This window comes from Callionymus lyra, chromosome 2 (assembly GCF_982586985.1).
Source record: "Callionymus lyra chromosome 2, fCalLyr1.hap1.1, whole genome shotgun sequence".
NCBI lineage: Eukaryota > Metazoa > Chordata > Actinopteri > Syngnathiformes > Callionymidae > Callionymus > Callionymus lyra.
Genome location: NC_141819.1, coordinates 37,597,232 through 37,613,203, shown reverse-complemented (window position 1 = coordinate 37,613,203; position 15,972 = coordinate 37,597,232). Strand labels below are relative to the sequence as shown.

At 38.8% G+C, this 15,972-nt stretch overlaps 1 protein-coding gene across 4 annotated transcripts in view; it reads left to right on the top strand.

The window, feature by feature from the left end:
• Positions 1-13,127, top strand: part of grid2ipb (glutamate receptor, ionotropic, delta 2 (Grid2) interacting protein, b) — a 40,656-nt gene extending 27,529 nt beyond the window's left edge. For 2 of the 4 annotated variants that reach the window (XM_087785002.1, XM_087785005.1), the window contains 14 exons: positions 371-456; positions 629-773; positions 2,302-2,603; positions 3,973-4,665; positions 5,584-5,736; positions 5,954-6,041; positions 7,930-8,019; positions 8,769-8,965; positions 9,750-9,905; positions 9,977-10,066; positions 10,139-10,268; positions 11,910-12,028; positions 12,094-12,258; positions 12,318-13,127. In XM_087785002.1, coding sequence (XP_087641128.1) covers positions 371-456; positions 629-773; positions 2,302-2,603; positions 3,973-4,665; positions 5,584-5,736; positions 5,954-6,041; positions 7,930-8,019; positions 8,769-8,965; positions 9,750-9,905; positions 9,977-10,066; positions 10,139-10,268; positions 11,910-12,028; positions 12,094-12,258; positions 12,318-12,398 — 2,495 coding nt within the window. In that variant the 3' untranslated portion in view covers positions 12,399-13,127. The remainder of the gene's footprint in view (positions 1-370; positions 457-628; positions 774-2,301; positions 2,604-3,972; positions 4,666-5,583; positions 5,737-5,953; positions 6,042-7,929; positions 8,020-8,768; positions 8,966-9,749; positions 9,906-9,976; positions 10,067-10,138; positions 10,269-11,909; positions 12,029-12,093; positions 12,259-12,317) is intronic. The other 2 variants (XM_087785004.1, XM_087785003.1) reach the window with 2 other exon arrangements.
• The last annotated feature ends 2,845 nt before the right edge of the window (positions 13,128-15,972 follow it).

The following is a 15,972-nucleotide window of genomic DNA, read 5'->3' as shown; positions in this document are numbered from 1 at the left end:
TAAACTAAATATATTTATGTAAAATATGAAACTCTTTATGTAAAAGGTAAATAATTAGATGGTAAATTTTGGATTTTCCAATTAAATAAAAATAATAATTGGATTCAATAAACAAATGTAACAGTTCACTGTACACATTGATTGAATTAAATGGTGCAATTCAAATAATATAATGCTTAAAAACAACAAGATTTGAATGAAACAATGAACAAAGTTTCAACATGTGAAATGTTCAAGTTAACCATTCAATATTCCGATGGCACTGATCCACTTCCATACGCCTGCGAGTGGTCGTCACTCGTCTGTGTGTCCGGCTCTGCTGAGGCTTCTGTCCGTCTCGTGTCACCTACCATGCTTTCCTCTGCTGCAGGGATTCATGTGGATGAATCAGGCAGCTCCGAGGAGAGGCAGTCTGGAGATGGAACGTCCTTCCCCGAGTCTCCAGACCTCAATCATGTAGGTATAAGGGCTGCTTTGGCAAAACCTAAGAGGCGTCACACTGACATGCCTGTGACTTGAAGGTCTGCTGGTAATTACAGCGCTTCAGTATATGTTAAAAATATACTGGAGAAGTTGTCACGGACCTTCAAGTAAAGTGCTAACCAGACGCTGCTGCCTCCATCCATAGATGACAGGAGTGTACACGGAGCTGGAGCACGTGTACACGGGCAAGAGTGTGTCTCCGCTGCACGCCTGCACCTCAGGGGAGCACGAGGGTCAGACTGAGGGGTACAGCCGCTCTCTCTCCCCCCTCACTCTCCCACCTCTGGCAGGTACTTTCAGCAGAAACACACACAAACACGAGTATATCAGTGACATCAGAATATCTTAACATTTCAAACGTTCAATAATTGAATTCAATCATTTCTGTGTTGAAAGGTTGAATTATTTGTAGTTTTTTATTTCATTTAAAAGTGAATATTTCAAAATAAATGAAAGTTTCATATTCTTATTACGATAATTTAAAAGTACATTTTCAAAATTCTATGTTTTTTTTTAATTTGTAGCCTTTTAAATTCAATATAAAAATGTAATGTAATAAATGGTATAAAAGTGCCTCCAGACAGTACCGTTGCTTTGGAACCTGCCATGATGATATGACACCAGTCACATGACGGCGTCACATGATCGTCTGTGTGTCACATGATTGGCTCAAAGTAGCACGGTACTCTTTAGGTATTGTCTGGTGGCACTATTATATATTCATTTATTCATTTTCCATGCTGCTTATTCCCTTAGGGGGGACACCCTGGATAGGAAGCCAGTCTGTACCAGGGTCTTTATATGACATTTAAAAGGCTCCAATTAAAATAAATATTGACTTTTGAATGTTTTTTTGTTTTTTTATGAACGTGAACATTATTTATTCATTTTGAAAATATTGGAACTTGAATAAATTATATATAAAAGAAAACAAACTCAACCTTTCACTAAATTATTGAATTTCATTTTTTTCATTGTTTCAAAATATTGTTTTTTTAAACTATTCAATTCAACCATAAAATATTCTGTTGGCACTGACATACTTCCGTACATCAGCCTCCCTTTATAGCTGAAGGGCACAAAACCACCCTCTGCTAGTGCTGCAAACACAAGAAACTGCTAACGTTACTACTGTAAAGTATTGTCTTATCTTATCTTAGAGGAGTGAACTATTGATACACTTGAATATTGTGATATCTTTGTCACAATATACTGTATATATATATATATACTGATATTTAATTAGAAATGAACATGCAAATATTCACAGCGTTTTTACATTTTTGGGATGCAATTCCGGCCGCTAGATGGCAGCAGTCATTAGATCATGATCTCCGTGATGACTGAGGACGAGAGGATACAGCAGCTTTTAAAGCTGATGTTTGGACATCTATATATTTTAAAACAAATGAAAGCAGTTACGACTTCATCAAGAGTCGTGTGGTCTGTAAATTCTGCAACACCAGAGTCAAGTACTCAGACAGTACTACAAATATATCCTTGTTACTACAGTATTGCCATATATTACATATATATATATATATGTATATCATATTGTTACCCCTGTATCATGATACATATCATATAGCCATACACTTGTCAATACACACCTCCACTTTCTTATCTTATGAATAAGATAATTTTCTTTGACTTACTTCTTTAAATGAGGACAGAAAATGGAGAAAGGTAAAAAAAAAAACCGTCAATAAACACAAAACTATATTTGAGAGGACTTTTGTAATCACTAAAAATCAATTTCGGCTGTCCAACTTCTGGATTTATTACGATAGTTCAAGCCACTATTTCCGCTCATGGCAGGTAATCGTAAGTCCGGGCTGTCCCTGTCGTGGAAGGAGCCTCTGCCGACGCCCGTGTACGAGATCCACCGGCAGGGCAGCGTGGACTCCAACCCTTACGTGAGCCTGGAGAGTCCGCCGGCCTCGCCGCTGCTCTCGGACGGCGGCCCCAACACCCTGACCCGCCGCAAGAAGCTGTTCACCTTTTCGCGCCCGCCTCGCAGCCGTGACACCGACAAGTTCCTGGACGCCCTCAGTGAGCAGCTGGGTCACCGGGTCACCCTGAGGGACGACTTCATCCACGGAGAGAACGACTACGAGGAGGTACGGGACGTCACCCACAACTAGTCACACATGTGTCCCAGTATCAAACCAGTATATCATTAGAGTTGTTGTTGATGAGGAGGAAACGTAGAGTTGAATCAACCCCTGTGTCACGTGACAGATCTATCCAGACGGCTGTCACGGAAGAAGAGGTGTGACTGTGAGTAACTCAGAGATACACTAGTCTCATTATATCTGACTTAGGGAGGTGGAGACTAGTTAGGAATGTTAACATGTTCAAGGCTGTCAAAGATAAGTCGTCTTGTGGATCAACAAATGGACTAAATCTGTTTTATTATCGATTAATAAGAGGGGTTTTTTTAGGTTTATATGAGTGTTGTAGTCACTTATTTACAAGTTTTCTTTGCATGTTTTGAAAGCTTACTTTAAATGTGTGTTTAACTGGGTCAGTTTATAGTTATCTATGGAGGTAGATTTGTTTGGTTATTATTCAATCAAAAAAGTGACTTCAATATAAAAACACATTTTCATTTCATTTTCAACCGTTTTCTTTTATTTGAAAACGTTTTAATTTAAATAAAAATGTTGATTTGGAGCAACTGTTTTTAGGATTTCTTTTTAATTGAATAACGGATTAAAAAATCTACCTCCACACACATCAGTGGTGTCAAACTCAGGGGACATGTTTTTGTGTTGAGGGCCGGATATTGTCCTTCATGAAGGTTCATCTTATCTTCATTATCTCTGAGCTTCCTTCCTTCAAACAGTAACATTCCTTCAACATCAGTTTCCCTCTCATTGTCTGTAAAATGTGTTCCTTATCTTAGATTTTGAACCCTGAGTGTGTCACATGTGATTTATAATAAGTTATTTTCCTTTTATTTGAAATTAATTAATATTGAGTTCCTTATTGTAGTGACTTAGTGTTAAGGTGATGACTCATAAGGGTTGGGATTATTTTCATAGTAATCCGTTCATATTTAGAGTTATAGACAAAAATGTAAGAATAATCTGTTTGAAAAATTAAATTGAATAGTTTGTATATTGAATTGTTACATTAAAAAAAGACACATACAGTCTGATAGTCTTATTCCAGTTATAATAATGTGTTTATGGAATATCAAACTCTACTGTATGTGTAGAAAATAATAATAATTAAGAAATATTCACGTTTTTTATATCTAATGAATCGATGTAACAAACATGATATATTTCAATATACAGTAGAAATAATTGCATTCTAAGATGATACTTGGATAGATATTGAATACATTTACAGAGTAGTTTTATGTGTATGAAGGTAAAAAATATGTGTATATATATGTGTATTAATGCTCATCATCAGTGTGTGTTTGTCATCGTCCTCATCTGAACATGGCTCCTCATGGTCTTCCTTCTGCGGCTCCAGATGAGCTTCCAGGAGGAGCAGGAACTGGATCTCCTCCCTCGGCAGCTGAGCAGCGGCAGCAGCGACGACGACGTCTCCTCGCCGTCCTACTCCTCCGGGTCGGAGCACATCCCACCTCCTCCCACCCAGAGCCCCCCTCCTCCGCCGCCCTTCCAGTCCGTGATCCCACCCCCGGTCCAGTTCACCGACACGCTGCCGCTCGTGCGCTTCTCCCCCGAGCACGTGCCCCGCAGCCGCATGCCCTTCCAGCCCCACCACCCCATCATACCCCCTCCTCCGCCGCCCCTGAGGACCCTGCTGGCCCACCGCTCCCCCCGCAAGGCCCTGCCGGGCCGGGAGGAGGCGGACAAGCAAAGGTTGTCCAGCAGGATCGGCTTCACCACCACCCTGCGCTCCTCCTCACGCTACCTCCCCCGCCAGCTCAGCCAGCCGCAGCCACTCCGCCAGACGTCCCCCCAGCCGTCCCCCCAGGTGACCCGGCCCAGCCACCTGGTGCTGCAGAGACACCACCAGCTGCACCACCAGCACAGCTACCAGGGTCCCCTGCCGCCCTCGCTGCAAGACTCCTCTCAGTGTCTCAACCAGAACTCCAGGGTCTCCCCGACACCCTCCAAACCCCCGTGCTCCAGACCCCCCCTCATGTGCGGCCATAGCTCGTCGTTCGATGCCCCCCGACCAGAGCAGCCGTCACAGGTAACGTCTGTCCGTCTGTCCGCAAGATCTTACTGTCTTATGGACATGAACGTGTGAGATTGAAATAAGTCCAATTTTGATTAAATTTAGACCATATATATTACATACAGTAAGTACATAACCATATATATTACAGCTCCATGTTGACTCTCGGGGCACAAAGGGGGATAAAAGACCCCCTGTGAAAATACATTAACATTAACTCAGATTAAATTGATTTAATAAATATTAAATAAGTGTTAATTCGATAATTTCAGCACCTTTTGGCAATTGTAAGACCCTTGTTCACCTTGAACTTCATATGGAAGTAACTCATCCAAATATTGAATGTTGAATTTAACGTTTAAAACGTTGGAACTTTGACCTTTTTATCGAAATGTCGTTATTTTGACAAGCATTCGTTTTTTCTATCGAATTCCATTATTTGTATAAGGAAAGGTTGAATTTGTTTTTTTAATGAATGAATTAAAAAAAAAAGAAGTTTTTACTACATAGAGTTTGACCTTTTTAATTGAATTTAAAAGGCTGCAGAAAAATATGATATTTAGAAAAATATTTTTAATTGTTATTCTTATTTATTATTTAAAAGAAAAAAAACTTTCCTTTCAATAAACTAATTATTTAACTCAATTATGTAAAAAATAAAATAATTTAATGGAAAAAAACATGATAAAATTCATGTTTCATGTTAAATTTAACCATTAAATACTTTGATAGCACCGATATATTTTCATATCCGTCTATCTCCAAACTTTTTGGGGTTATTTCCAACAATTTACTTAATAATCAAACCACAGTATTTCTGCTAGTTTCAATATAAATGTGTGACAGTAACTAATCTTGTGTTATGTTAGTGACTCAATAATTCAATGTATATTTCCTTGAAGAACCTCTTTTAATCCCTATATGTGGATCCAGGCCCCTCCGCCCCCCCCACCACCCTTGCCTCCACCGTGCGACCCCCCGCCGCTGCCCCCCTCCAGCCCCCGAGCCCACGACACCAACCACATGAGCGTGAAGCGTCTGCGCTGGGAGCAGGTGGAGAACTCTGAGGGAACCATCTGGGGTCAGGTGAGTCTGATTCATCCTGGTTTAGAAGAATCACACGGAGCGCTGGCGAGAACAAAGATGGAGTCTCACCGGCAAGTCTCACTCCACCCACGCCGAGCGCCGGCCCACGCTCCTCCACTCGCCACCGATGAGTCACGAGCGTCAGAAGTCTTGTTTTTGTTAGTTTGAACAAAAGGTTAGACGAAGGACAGAGTAACGGATCTGTTTGTGTCCTCAGCTGGGCGAGGACTCGGACTACGACAAGCTCACAGACATGGTCAAGTACATGGACCTGGACCTGCACTTTGGAACACAACGTAGATCCAGTAAGTAGTTCGGTCCTGCTGAGTGTCTGTCATGTTCCTCTTGTGCAGGCCTGATGATGACCTTTTCTTAGAGGCCCCTTCATGTGTTGTGAGGGGCCCTCCAGCTAAACCAAAGAGAAGTCACTATGACGAAAAAAAAACTCTATGCAAAATTATATGAAGAGAACAAGCTCTAATATATAATTTTATATACGTTTTATTTCAATATTTAAAAAAAAAAAACTCTATGCAAAAATGATATGAAGAGAACAAGTTCTAATATATAATTTTATATACGTTTTATTTAAATATTTTCAAATAAAAACTCTATGCCAAATTATATGAAGAGAACAAGCTCTAATATATAATTTGATATACGTTTTATTTCAATATTTTCGAAAAAAAACTCTATGCAAAATTATAAGAAGAGAACAAGTTCTAATATATAATTTTATATACGTTTTATTTAAATATTTTCAAATAAAAACTCTATGCCAAATTATATGAAGAGAACAAGCTCTAATATATAATTTGATATACATTTTATTTCAATATTTCAAAAAAAAAAACTCTATGCAAAATTATATGTAGAGAACAATCTCTAATATTTTATTGTATAAACATTTTATTTAAATACTTTCAAGATTAATCACAAAATAACTTTGTATCTGCACTTGACAATATAAAAAACTTTGTTTATTTTGACAACTATAAGAAATACTCAAATCAAAAACAAAGTGCTTTCAACAAGTTTTTTTTAGTTAAACATACATACAGCTTTAAGTTTGTTAACTGTCAAATATTTCTAAACCAGTTTGATATTTTTACTTTGAATTAATAATGGCAGCATAAATGCGGTTGTGCGTGCAGGGGTTATTGAGGAAGTATATCAGTGTCATCAGAATATTTAACATTTGAAATGTTGTAACTATGATTATTTCTTTCAAATGAAATTTTGTTGTTTTTTAAAACATTTATTTAATAATGTATTGAATAATTTCTATATTAAAAAGTATAATTTATTTGTATTAAAAAATGGTATCCAATTATTTTATATATTGAAAGATTGAAATGTTTTTTTTATATATAGTTTTTCAAAATAAATGTTCTATAATACATGTTTTAAAATTTGTGGCCTTTAAAATTCAATATACAAACATTAGTATAATAGTGCAATTTTACCAGATGATCTACTTGCTGTAACTTCTAAATTTACACCGAGCTGTAAAAATTCAATTAGTCAGTTGAATTGAAAAGACTACGAGTAAAATAACGTTGAATTTTGAAGATGTATTTTTGAATTATAGGAATACAAATATCAAACTATATATGTAAAAATAATTAAATAGTTTATTTTGAGATTTATTTAGAAAATATTTCGAATATTTAATTCAATTATTCAAAATATATATATTTTATTCTTCAAAAAACTCTTAATTAAAAAAATAAGTAACACTATTGTGACTGATATATTTCCATATCTTCTTTATAATGCTAATACTAGTGCTAATGCGTTTATATCTATAAAGACACTAAATAAAAGGAACTTGTTTTACAACATCTGTTAACAAGTGAAATGACTAAATGTAAAATAAAAGCTGCAGGATGTGAAGATGGTTCTTCTAGTGCACTTTAATGACGAGAGCGATGACTAACACATGAGCAGTCAGGAGAACATCTGTCCTTCATTGTCATGTGTCACTGTGTTGACTGACTGTTGTGTTTGTGCTTCTAGTCGTGATCTTCTCCATAAGCTTCTCTCCATCAGGCACCATACCCCCCATCCCTCTAGTCTCATCCCACTCACACTGGCCTCTCCTGCCACCGTCAGGACAGGAGAGGGATCACAGTTGTGTTGTCATTGATCTGGTGCCGGAGAACAAACTCTCACCTCTTGTTAAAACATCAGTTTCCCCTCCAGAGCCAGCGTTCGCTCCCGAGAACCTGAAGAAGAAAGACGTGGTGGAGATCCTGTCTCACAAGAAAGCCTACAATGCATGTGAGTCACTTGTTGTGCTGTAATTCAAGTTATTTATTTGTATTTTAATTGTGAATAAAAAAATAAAAAAATATTGGTATGAATGCCAAATACATATATAGTGTGAGAAAAAAAGCAATAGTTAAGTGTATCAATATTTTCCTACACTTGTGGTGGACATATATGGTCATGCTATGTATTTTTTGCAATAATAATTGTTGACAGTTTTTTACTCAATACTTAATTTCTACAGTGTCATAACGTGAACTCTTGATGAAGTCGTAACTGATTTAATTTGTTTTGAAACTAAAATATGTCCAAACATCAGCTTTAAAAGCTGCTGGAGTCGACTGTATCCTCTCATCCACAGTCATCGCAGGGATCTTGCGAAATTTCATCCTTTGGCTGCGAAGGACACAATGACTGCTGCCATCTAGTGGCTGGAAGTTAAATGCAACAAACAACATGAATATTTGCATGTAAAAAAAAAGTTTTAATTATTATATTTTATACACACTATATTGAAAATTTGAAACATAAACAACTATCATAAAAATAAAAAAAATGATTTGACTGCAACAAAAAAATAGTTTCAGTGCTGTTGAATATGGAATTAGTATTTTTTTAAATATTTTCTTCACGTACACGATAAAAAAATAATGTAAAGGATTCTTCTCCTCCATCTTGACCCATCTCTGGCCATGTGGACCCTCGTTCCTCATCCCTCCTCTTCTCCTCCCTCCTCCCTCCTCTTCTCCTCCCTCGCTCAGCCATCCTGATCGCTCACCTCAAGCTCTCCCCGGCCGAGCTGCAGCAGGTCCTGACCCACATGACCACGGAGCGCCTGGAGCCGGCCCACATCAAGCAGCTGCTGCTCTACGCCCCGGACGAGGACGAGATCAAGCAGTACGAGCAGTTCGAGCAGGACCCGGCCAAACTCAGCGAGCCCGACAAGTTCAGCTTCCAGGTCGGTGGGAGGGGACGGATCTAAGGAAGTACATCAGTGCCAGTGTTTCATGTTGAAGTCAGCCTTTTGAAAATGTTTTTACTGAAATATTATTGTTTTTTTTTAGCATTGGATTATTTTATATCTGTATTGAAATGTAACATTTTGTTTATTATTGAAATGAAAAACTCAAGGAAATCTAAGGAACTTGTGTAAGACCCAGAAACCATTTAAACTTGTTTAGTACCGATATTGGATAAAACCTAACCTGGGGTGTCAACATCAAGTATGGAGGTGTTTCTGTATCATTCAATAAAAATACAACTTCAATTGAAAAAAAAACACTTGAAAACCTCTCTGCACTATTTTGCTTTGTTTTGAACAACTGTTCTAAAATTCACTTAATATTCGAGGCAAAAATAAACTAAAAAACACAAAAAAAAGATGACAATGCAAGATGCAATCTAAGAACGCGGTTTCAATTCTCTAAAATAGCTTTTTCTAATGTTTTCTAACACATTTTGTTTTTATTGAAGCAACTTTTTTTCTTTTATTAAATAATGAAGACGCTTATGAACCTACATACAAGGGCAGCAAAAATCCTTTAACTAATCATTTTTATTAACTTTTTATTCTTAGAAGCTCATTGTATCATATTTACCTCTGTCTTATTCTTAGTCCCTCTATGATTGACGTATGTTCCTTATCTTATCTTAAACAATGACATCACTATATCAACATAAACATTATTAGGGCCTTGAGTTTGAAACATGGAAAATAACAAGTTGTTCTCCGGCTCCGTCAGATGCTGATGGTTCCAGAATACAAGACCCGGCTGAGGAGCCTCCACTTCAAGACCACCCTGCAGGAGCGGACCGAGGAGATGAAAGTAGCCCTCGATTACATCTACAAGGCGTCTGTGGAGCTGAGGACCAGCAAGAAACTGGCCAAAATCCTCGAGGTAACGCCCCCTAGAGGTCAGAAAGTGACCGTGTCTTCGAACTTGAGTAATAACGATCCCTTTTTTCCAAGCAGTTCGTTCTGGCCATGGGGAATTACCTGAACAACGGCCAACCCAAGAGCAACAGGACCACCAGCTTCAAGATCAACTTCCTGACCGAGGTGAGTCCGAGCTCTTCTTGCACTTTCAAGCATCTGGACTGTAGGAGTCAGCGACCCCCGTCTCTCCTGCAGCTGAGTACCACCAAAACTGTGGATGGGAAATCCACCTTTCTCCACATCCTGGCCAAGTCCCTGTGCCAGCATTTTCCAGAGCTGCTCAACTTCTCCAGAGACCTTACCTCGGTCCCCCTGGCTGCCAAAGGTACGTCCACTCTCACAAGGTCCAAACTGTTCTTGTTGGCTAAATAAAGTCCTAGAACTGCCTGTTCCTGCGTCAGATGAACATGTTCAGCTGCATGTACATCCGTACGCTGATGATCTCTTGTTGTTTGACATTTAAAAACTGAACATTTTTATACCACTTTTCTTTCTATAAGTTCCCCATCATCACTTCTGGAAGACTTTACTATCTCTTCTGGAAGACTTTACCATCTGTTCTGGAAGACTTTACGATCTCTTCTGGAAGACTTTACGATCTCTTCTGGAAGACTTTACGATCTCTTCTGGAAGACTTTACGATCTCTTCTGGAAGACTTTACGATCTCTTCTGGAAGACTTTACCATCTGTTCTGGAAGACTTTACCATCTGTTCTGGAAGACTTTACCATCTCTTCTGGAAGACTTTACCATCTCTTCTGGAAGACTTTACCATCTGTTCTGGAAGACTTTACGATCTCTTCTAGAAGACTTTACGATCTCTTCTGGAAGACTTTACGATCTCTTCTGGAAGACTTTACTATCTCTTCTGGAAATCTTTACTATCTCTTCTGGAAGACTTTACGATCTCTTCTGGAAGACTTTACTATCTCTTCTGGAAGACTTTATGATCTCTTCTGGAAGACTTTACGATCTCTTCTGGGAAGATTTTAGGATCTTTTCTGGAAGACTTTACCTTCTCTTCTGGAAGACTTTACCATCTCTTCTGGAAGACTTTACCATCTGTTCTGGAAGACTTTACCATCTGTTCTGGAAGACTTTACGATCTCTTCTGGAAGACTTTACGATCTCTTCTGGAAGACTTTACGATCTCTTCTGGAAGACTTTACTTTCTCTTCTGGAAGACGTTACCATCTCTTCTGGAAGACTTTACTATCTCTTCTGGAAGACTTTACTTTCTCTTCTGGAAGACGTTACCATCTCTTCTGGAAGACGTTACCATCTCTTCTGGAAGACTTTACGATCTCTATTGGAATACTTTACTATCTCTTCTGGAATACTTTAATATCTCTTCTGGAAGACTTTACGATCTCTTCTGGAAGACTTTACGATCTATTCTGGGAAGACTTTACGATCTCTTCTCGAAGACTTTAAGAACTTTATCGGGAAGACTTTACCATCTCTTCTGTGAGACTTTAAGAGCTTATCTGGAACACTTCAAGATTTCTTCTGGAAGACTTTAAGATCTGATCTAGAATACCTTAGGATCTCACTAGGAAGACTTTTGGATCTCCCATTGAAGACTATAAGAAGTAACCTAGAACAAGAGAGTTCAAGAGAAAGATAAGGTGGTATCAAGATTTAAGACCAAGACCTTTCAAGGAGGTAGACAAGGCAATTTCACATCTCCAAGGGGTGAATAAGACATGCAAGGGTTCCAGGCAGGGGGTCCTTTGGGGCATGATATGAATACACTACGGTACTACGTAAGTGCTTTCTAAAAACTTATTTCAAAGATTGCCTAAATTAATTATGTCAAGGACTGCAAATGCCCCTCTGGCCTGTCTTCGGACATATCTGCTCTATGGCTCACCAGGGTGTTGGTGGACTACTTCAACACAAATACCTGGCACTGTTTTTAAGGGTCTTGTGTGTTTTTTTTTAATCAAGTGTATGTTGTCTGCAGTCCACCAGAGGGCGATCACTTCAGAGCTCAGTGACATTCACTCCACCGTCCAGGACATCAGGACTGCCTGTCTGAAAATCCCGCACACCTCTGAAGACCACTTCTCCTCGGTCATGAGCGTAAGTCCTGGTCCACAGAAGCGTTCGACATGAACATAAACATGGTCTCATCGGTCAAACCACAGAGCTTCCTGGAGAACAGTCACCCGGCCATCCAGTCTCTGGAGTCCCTGCAGACCCGAGCCATGGAGGAGTTCTCCAACGTGGCCTCCTTTTTCGGAGAGGACAGCAAGTCCACCAGCACCGAGTCCTTTTTTGGAATCTTCGGCGACTTCATCTCCAAGTTTGAGGTGAGATTGTTCTTTCCTAAGGTGAAGATTGTTGTCTCACATCTGCTCTTCACCTGCAGAGGGCGCTCAATGAGACACAGACCCCCGAGGACCCCAGAAGCCCCAGAAGCCCCAGACTGTCCTCTCCTATGGCCTGGTAGGAGACTCTGCTGGAGGGTCACCAGGAGGATCCAGAACGCACATGAATATAAGAGTTCTATTTTCTATCAGATGATCTTTGGTCGGACTTTATCCACAAGCATGACAACAACTGTTTTTTTCTCACACAAACACTACAACATCCCTGAAACATTTAGCTTAGCACAGAGATCAACTTCCTTTCTCCGGCGTCTACGAACCGATTTTAACTCTTGACGTTTCTGTTCCACTAATAAACTCAGCCTTGCAAGAAACAAATCTAAGGAGGACTTTTAAAGACTAAGAGTCGACCCACAGGAAACTGACTATAGTCGATGTAAGTTTGATACAAAGATCAGTAAAACGTTGTGTTGAAACAGGCGCCATGTTCGTTGTGTTGTCGGAGCTTCAGCTATGAAAGTTAGCGTCTTTATGCTAAGCTAAATATTTGGACCTACAGCAGCGATACGACCCAGGATTTATTCTTAGATGACACTTTTCCAGACATTTTTAAGTAGTAACTAAGGACTGTATAATTAACGATGTAAAAATGTAAATGTGAAGCTCGTGTTGTAATTCATGAAGAAAATACTTGAGTTTTTCTCGTGGGTCGTGTGCGTTTCTAGTTTCAGCTCCACATCTGCTCCAACATCTGGCTGCTCGTGTCGTGACGGTCGTTCAGTCCGAAGCATGTTCGTGCGTTCAAGAGATGAACGGCTCGTAGCAAACACTGAATATTCCAACATGTCTAAATAAACGCTCTCTTTGTCTAGACTTGTCTTCCTGGCTGTGGGTCTTGATTTGAAACAAACTTCCTGTTAGACACTGGCGGCCAGTAGCAGCTCCTATCCAGTGTCGAGTTAAGCACGACATTAGCATTAAATTAGCGTCAAACATCAGCATTAACTCAAAAAAATAAAATAAAGGTGAACACTAAGGATCGTAATAGAAGTTATTTAGCGATTTAGCAATTTAGCATTTCTTCAGAATAATCGCAACCACATGAATTATATAATAAATAAGTAGGTGAGTATTAACAGTTGCTAATTGGCAACAAGCACAAAGAAAATCCAAATCAAAACATTTCGGAAATAGCATTTTAGCATTTCACGCTAGCCATATGAATGGCAACCATTTAAATATAATATTAGCTTTAGCAATGCTGTATGAGTGTTATATTTTCAGGCTAATTTGTGGAAGTATTTCAACAACAAAGGGTTTTGTTTTAGCATTTATTAGTTTTATAATTTGATTTTGTTTAAATTGAATATTTTTTAAAGTCAATCTTTTTTCTCAGAGTATGATATTCTATAAATAATATAAAAAATAAAAAATGTTTTTTCAAATTCATAGCCTTTATTAATAAATATATATAAAATATTGCCACAATAATTCCTACATTCATGTATTAATTATATTGAATTCAATTTTTTTTTTTTTATTATATCTGTTCATTAATATTTAATGACACTGGCAACACTTAACAAACATTTCTACACTAAACTTTAAAAGTTTGGAAAATTTAAAATTGAATTAGAAAATGTATTTTTTCGTTTCAATCTTTTATTGTTATTATATATATATATATATATATATATATATATACAGTATATATACAGTGGGGCAAAAAAGTATTTAGTCAGCCACCGATTGTGCAAGTTCTCCCACTTAAAATGATGACAGAGGTCTGTAATTTTCATCATAGGTACACTTCAACTGTGAGAGACAGAATGTGAAAAAAAAATCCAGGAATCCACATTGTAGGATTTTTAAAGAATTTATTTGTAAATTATGGTGGAAAATAAGTATTTGGTCACTTCAAACAAGGAAGATCTCTGGCTCTCACAGACCTGTAACTTCTTCTTTAAGAAGCTCTTCTGTCCTCCACTCCTTACCTGTATTAATGGCACCTGTTTGAAGTCGTTATCTGTATAAAAGACACCTGTCCACAGCCTCAAACAGTCCGACTCCAAACTCCACTATGGCCAAGACCAAAGAGCTGTCGAAGGACACCAAGAAAAGAATTGTAGACCTGCACCAGACTGGGAAGAGTGAATCTACAATAGGCAAGCAGCTTTGTGTGAAAAAATCAACTGTGGGAGCAATTATCAGAAAATGGAAGACATACAAGACCACTGATAATCTCCCTCGATCTGGGGCTCCACGCAAGATCTCATCCCGTGGGGTCAAAATGATCATGAGAACGGTGAGCAAAAATCCCAGAACCACACGGGGGGACCTGGTGAATGACCTGCAGAGAGCTGGGACCAAAGTAACAAAGGTTACCATCAGTAACACACTACAACGACAGGGAATCAAATCCTGCAGTGCCAGACGTGTCCCCCTGCTTAAGCCAGTGCATGTCCAGGCCCGTCTGAAGTTTGCCAGAGGGCACATGGATGATACAGCAGAGGATTGGGAGAATGTCATGTGGTCAGATGAAACCCAAGTAGAACTTTTTGGTATAAACTCAACTCGTCGTGTTTGGAGGATGAAGAATACTGAGTTGCATCCCAAGAACACCATACCTACTGTGAAGCATGGGGGTGGAAACATCATGCTTTGGGGCTGTTTTTCTGCTAAGGGGACAGGACGACTGATCCGTGTTAAGGAAAGAATGAATGGGGCCATGTATCGTGAGATTTTGAGCCAAAACCTCCTTCCATCAGTGAGAGCTTTGAAGATGAAACGTGGCTGGGTCTTCCAGCATGACAATGATCCCAAACACACCGCCCGGGCAATGAAGGAGTGGCTCCGTAAGAAGCATTTGAAAGTCCTGGAGTGGCCTAGCCAGTCTCCAGACCTCAACCCCATTAAAAATCTGTGGAGGGAGTTGAAAGTCTGTGTTGCTCGGCGACAAAACATCACTGCTCTCGAGAAGATCTGCATGGAGGAATGGGCCAAAATACCAGCTACTGTGTGTGCAAACCTGGTAAAGACCTATAGTAATCGTTTGACCTCTGTTATTGCCAACAAAGGCTATATTACAAAGTATTGAGTTGAATTTTTGTTATTGAGCAAATACTTATTTTCCACCATAATTTACAAATAAATTCTTTAAAACTCCTACAATGTGAATTCCTGGATTCTTTTTTCACATTCTGTCTCTCACAGTTGAAGTGTACCTATGATGAAAATTACAGACCTCTGTCATTACTTTAAGTGGGAGAACTTGCACAATTGGTGGCTGACTAAATACTTTTTTGCCCCACTGTATATCATACATACATATACACACAACAGTGTGTGAAATTAAAAATATATATTTTGAAAATATTCAAATGATTTGATTCTATAATTAAAAGAAAAAAATTAAATGCTTAAAATAAACAACTTCCAATATAAACATAAGATACCATTTAAAGGTGTCAAACTGGTCCGGAAGAGGGCCGAGCCGGTACAGGTTTTGGATCCAACCAGTCAAGCACATTATAGTTGAACCAATCAGGCGTCTGAAGACAGTAATCAATTGATTAAGGTGTTGCTCGTTAAGGCCGACACCTGATAAACCATGCAGTATTCTGATGTCACTGATATACTTCAATACTCATTGAGCGTCAATACTTCACTTTAAGATGATTTCAAGCACAAATCACA